Source organism: Polyodon spathula, chromosome 30 (assembly GCF_017654505.1).
Source record: "Polyodon spathula isolate WHYD16114869_AA chromosome 30, ASM1765450v1, whole genome shotgun sequence".
Classification (NCBI taxonomy): domain Eukaryota; kingdom Metazoa; phylum Chordata; class Actinopteri; order Acipenseriformes; family Polyodontidae; genus Polyodon; species Polyodon spathula.
Window position 1 is genome coordinate 8,254,042 of NC_054563.1, and position 5,184 is coordinate 8,259,225.

The 5,184-nt window shown below is 39.9% G+C and overlaps 1 protein-coding gene across 2 annotated transcripts; it reads left to right on the forward strand.

Annotated features, from left to right (window-relative positions):
• The first annotated feature begins 49 nt into the window (after window positions 1-49).
• LOC121302655 (beta-1,4-galactosyltransferase 4-like) lies at window positions 50-4,917 on the forward strand. Of its 2 annotated transcripts, none has more exons than XM_041232686.1 (3): window positions 50-1,248; window positions 2,799-3,391; window positions 4,499-4,917. In XM_041232686.1, the coding sequence occupies exons 2-3, from the start codon at window positions 3,118-3,120 to the stop codon at window positions 4,870-4,872; spliced, it is 648 nt and encodes a 215-aa protein (XP_041088620.1). In that variant the 5' UTR covers window positions 50-1,248; window positions 2,799-3,117; the 3' UTR covers window positions 4,873-4,917. The 2 variants fall into 2 exon arrangements, with proteins under 2 accessions (XP_041088620.1, XP_041088621.1); XM_041232687.1 differs by lacking the exon at window positions 50-1,248 and adding an exon at window positions 2,375-2,478.
• Window positions 4,918-5,184: the final 267 nt, after the last annotated feature.

Here is a 5,184-nt window from a genome sequence, read left to right on the forward strand (position 1 = left end):
CAAGGGTGGAACATACAATCTATTTAAAGAGAGATTACTCTCTGTATTTGTTTAAAGGTAGTTCTTTTAACGAGTAAATCGCGTTACACGTGTTGCTACAACTGTTTACATAGTGCACCTGTAAGTGGACGTATTAGAAAGAGCTTTGAAACAGACTTCAAAGCTGTAAGTGTAAAAAGTTGGCTGGGTGTTAACAATGACAAGAAAAATTGCATATGCGTTATTTAAACAGTTATAGCAACACTTGGGGACGTGAAACGCTATATTTATCAGAACCCTGCTACTTCCTCTAAGAGTAGCCCTTGTTCCCAAAGAGACCCGACTTCAAAATAAATATTTTTTTATTGTACGTTGGGATCATTAAAATGCATGGTTAGTTGTGACCTATCATTTTATTTTCATGCTGTTTTTATAAGACCATTTTGCAGCCCTTCCCTTAAATTTGCAGATTACCTAACATTTCGTTTTTTAGCTTTTTTTTTCATAGAAATGCAAAGGATCTTTTCCTGAAAATTTGAAAAAATTCAGAGTGTTCAACAAAAACAACATATTTATTACCCTGCACACTTTTTTTTTTTTTTTTTTTTTAAACCTAGGGACTGTACTTTCTAACTATTAAAAGTCCACATTGAATTATTGCAAGATTTTTCCATTTGTCTCTTAAAACTCCATTAGTGTGACGCTTTAAGCAGTTTTAGTGAACTTTTTTGTGTTCTGTTTAGATGTGCAAGTTCTCGGCAGGAAGCTGGCGTTTACAAAGTGGGAGACATGAGTAAAAAAATAAGAAATGTAATATCATAGGGAAAATAACACAGTATGTTATGGGGAAGACCTCTAATTAAATAAGCAATGCTGGCAACATAAATGCACACATTACATATCCCAATATGCGCTAATGCTAGAGTTATAATTCCACTAGCTAGTGCAATGATAACCTAGAGCTAACCTTAACTGTAAGCTACAGAAGCAACACTGTTTTAAGAATTTCGAATTTATAGCACTGCTAAAATGATATATATTTTAGTTTTCACAGCATTTTAATAGGGACCCGTACCAAATGTAAGCATTGCAATAGTTCTTTGTAAGAATGAATAAAGAGAACCTTTGGATTTGAAGGTTGTTGCACTGCTTTCTAACGTTACCTCTTGGCTTGCCTCGAGGTGAAGGTACGCCTCGCATCCTGAAGGCTGTCGCCCTGCAATAAAGACACCTTTGTGACTCGGCCAGCGTGCAGACAGCTTTCCGGAGGTGGGTCAAAGGGACGTTGTTAACAGATGGCGAGTTCAGAAAGTGAATTGCAATCGGAGGTTACAACCATTTGAGTTTCTCTCCGTTCATTTCTCCACCTTGCTTTATCTAGATCCTGTTGAGAAAAAGCACCATTGGGCTATTTAGTAAAAACGGTAGATTTGATTAGTCATAAACATGCATGTCAGATTTTTGGGCTATATGGTAAACATGTGTTTCGGTCCCTGTATTCACTTAATGGATGGTGGAATTTTAGGCTGCTATTTTGGTACCATATCAAATGCCTTGTGTAAATACAAAATCCTAATAGGTATAGAATTTTGTAAAACATACTGTTGTATGATGAATGTGTAATGAGAGATATATTTAGGACCCTGGGAATAGGGCATATACACTCCATCTTCAGTAAGGGCAAGCAAAGACACATTCGAAATAGTGGGCAAAATGACTGGTCGTTGAACCAGTTAGGTGAGGGTTAAAGCAGATGGTTAAAATGGGCTATGGAGGATGGACAAAGAGAGAACGGCAGAGAGAAGGAGCTAGTGGATCTCTGGGGCGCAACTAAGGTTGGGGCTCATTTAAAGTTTGTTTCTTCTGGTAAACTGGGTCTATGCAGGACCCAGAAAAGCTCACAAATGTAAACAAATAATTTGACCTATATGCATTGCACTATATGCATTTGTAGTAGAGCGTGTGTCTCCAGCTGTCTACTGCAAATGCCTTTAAAAAAGTATGTTTTGAATATTTTCCAGCTAATCATTAGAAATAATGTGTAAGTGGGTTTAGCCAAATTTATTTGTTTCAGAGAAAGCGAGAGAGATTGAATTGAACTGCTGACAGTCAGGCTTTTGGAACATGATAGTCAAATGTAGATAAAAACACTGGCGCTGGAACAGTTTGTATTTAGTGGGGGTGCTGAACATGTGCTCCGATGTCATACTGATGGAGTGGAAGTCTCGCGCGTCCAGAATGTCACAGTGTACGTGTGTGTTTAGCATTGCTCCACAAAACACCCCTAGTTAGTGGCGTATTGCGACAGTCAGCGCTGATTGGTCTAATATCGTTTGTGTTCGAAAGCAATGTAAAAAGGCGCAGTGCACTGCACGCACAGCTCATAAGACTCACTTAGGATTTATCACTGCACCAGCAGCTGCACAGCCAGCACCCCTAGTTCCTGTACCCCAGGAGAGAATAAGGATAGAAAGAAAAAAGACAGATTGGTAGAAACAGGTATACTATTATAAAATCATTAGGCTATTCTATGCTAGGTAGCTTTTAAAATGTCAGTGCTATGAACAGTTGTATGATGCTGTATTTGTGTGTTTCTAGAGTTGTAGTCATCAGTACAAGTACATGGCTTGTCAAAGTACCTGACTTTACCTAATGAATATGTATTCAGAACTGGCTGGAATACTTTGAATTTGCATAGCGTTATGCTGTATGGATCTGTTTTTGTTTTTTACATGCAGGTATGGGTAAGGAAGCCCAGTACTGAATCATGCCTTTTAATTTAAATTTTCAGTTGTTTCTCTCTTTTTTTAAATTTGCAGATTTGTTGCAGCCAAACTGACCTATTGCCACTTGATGCACAGCTGGGGGTGGCTCTCCCCACACTGGAATGCTGCTGCTGCTGGTAGAGATCACCTACTGTGCCCAGAGAAATTATGAGCGTTGAGCAACAGCCTGCTATCTGGTAGCAGCACCGAAAACACAGAGAAATAATCCACTCATCAAGTGAATAACTCATTCTTGTTTGACTGTGGCGAAGACTTTTATTTCTCTGTTTCCTTTCATTAAATACATGTGCTACTTTGTGACTGGCAGCTGGAAAGGGCACAGTAAAGCTGGAATTTGCCACCTGTAAGTATCATGTGCTTCTCCTCTGCGTTCTTCAAGCTGCCGCGGAAAGTCAAGTTCTTGGTGCTGGTTGGCTTCTGCGTGATGATCCTGACTTGGATCGCCACCTTTGGCAATGTGACCAATGCGATCAGAGACCGTCCACGCTTGGTGGAGTTGGTGAGGTCACAGAAGGTTGTGACTGAGGGGTTGAGAAGTGCAGAGGAGTTGGAATGGGGGAATCGCCATCCTTCTCTAGCCCCAGTGGCCACACTCCAGTCCTGCCCCGCACTTTCTCCTCATCTACGTAAGTACTGTCTATTTGAAAAAAAAAAAAAAAATCAATAGAAATACTTGTATGCTCAGTGTGAGTTAACAAGTAAAGATACCCAAGGTAACCATCAGCCCCATGATGGTAGTCTTTTCTTTTGAAGTGTACTGTCTGTGGCAAGCTGGAGATAACTGTTCCTTCCAATTGGCAAAACAAAATGGCTTGTACTTTGCTTCAAGATGTTACAGAAACCACACAATTTCCAGCCAGAAATAATTTGATTATATTTGCTGTATTTGTCTTCAACCTTGTTCTTTTCATGGTTAGACACGGCCCAGCGCCTGGTCCTGGGTTTTAAAACTACACAGGTATTACTGAAATGACATGATGCCACAATCTGACTTGAACTGATTAAATAAATTGCTCCTGCCTGGATAACTCCCAACAAATAAACCAGTAATACCAATTAAGGGTAGTTCTGAAACCAAGGACGCGTTGCATTGATTATGAGAGGATGGAAAGTATATCTTTAAAGCTGGTGAGTAAATTAATGTTAAAATGAAAATTATTGCAAAACAAAGCATGTAATACAGTATTTGGCAATTTACAAAATAGCATTCCAACTACAGTTCTTGCCATGCTTTCTCAGTCTTTGACAAAGTAATCCGAGTTAACCCAAGACAGAAACAACAAGAAGCCATGCACACAGGCTTTGGAGGTCGGCAAAACATATCTTGTTTCGGTTTAACAGTATAGCAATAATATGGTTTCCTTGTTTCTATAACATGGTTAAACTGGGCAGTTCCGTGAAGTGACAGCATGTAAAATGTTTGTTTTTAACTGCAACTGAATCCTTTCTGTTCCGATAAGAGGTGAATTTCTTGTTTTTAGACACATAATAAAATGTGCATTGATCAGTTTCCATCAGTACCATCCAGTTGGCAGCAGCCTGTGTAAAGCGCAAAGGTCCATCCGTTAAGAGAGTATCAGATCTTACAGGATCGGATATACGGCACATTCTTCTGTCATTTTATATGTATACAGTATGTACGGTAAATGTCTGTATATAAATCTTTTGGAAATCCTTCCTTTCTTCCCTGGTAAATGTACAGAAAGTCAGTATGTGAATTAATTGACATGCAGGTGGTCCGTTGGCACTCTTCTTCAAGCCCTCTCTAACACTGGCCGAGGTGGAGCGGGAGAATGCCCGGGTGGTGGAGGGGCAGTATGAGCCTCCGGATTGCCAGGCCCGCCAGAGCGTTGCCGTTCTGATCCCCCACCGCAGCCGTGAGAAGCACCTGCGCTACCTGCTGCAGCACCTGCACCCTTTCCTGCAGCGGCAGCAGCTGCACTACGCCATCTACGTCATCCACCAGGTACAGCATGATCCGAGGCAAACCACAACATCTGAAGAGTGTATACAAACTGTACAGCAATTTATCTCGCCCCCATGTAATGTTCAAGCTTGTGAGAAAGTTGAAAGTGTCAGGAATTTTTTTTTTTTCATTCAGACATAATTAATAAATGTGTATGATACTGCACCGCACAACTATAAAACTGAACTTGATGCAGCATTAAACCAAAATAATAAAAAAAAAAAAACTGAAATGCAGTCAACACTGCCAATATGCAGTCAACACTTGTGTACTTCATTTTAATCTTAAACAGAATTTAGTAGCCAAGTAATACCGTATTAAATTCATTATTATGAGACCTGTGTGTATGTGTAGACAGATTCATTTATTTAGTATGTCAAAGCCTATACTATATCTTGCCTCTTGGAGGCAGTACAATGCTAGAATTCAGCTGGTCCTGTCGTGAAATGCCAT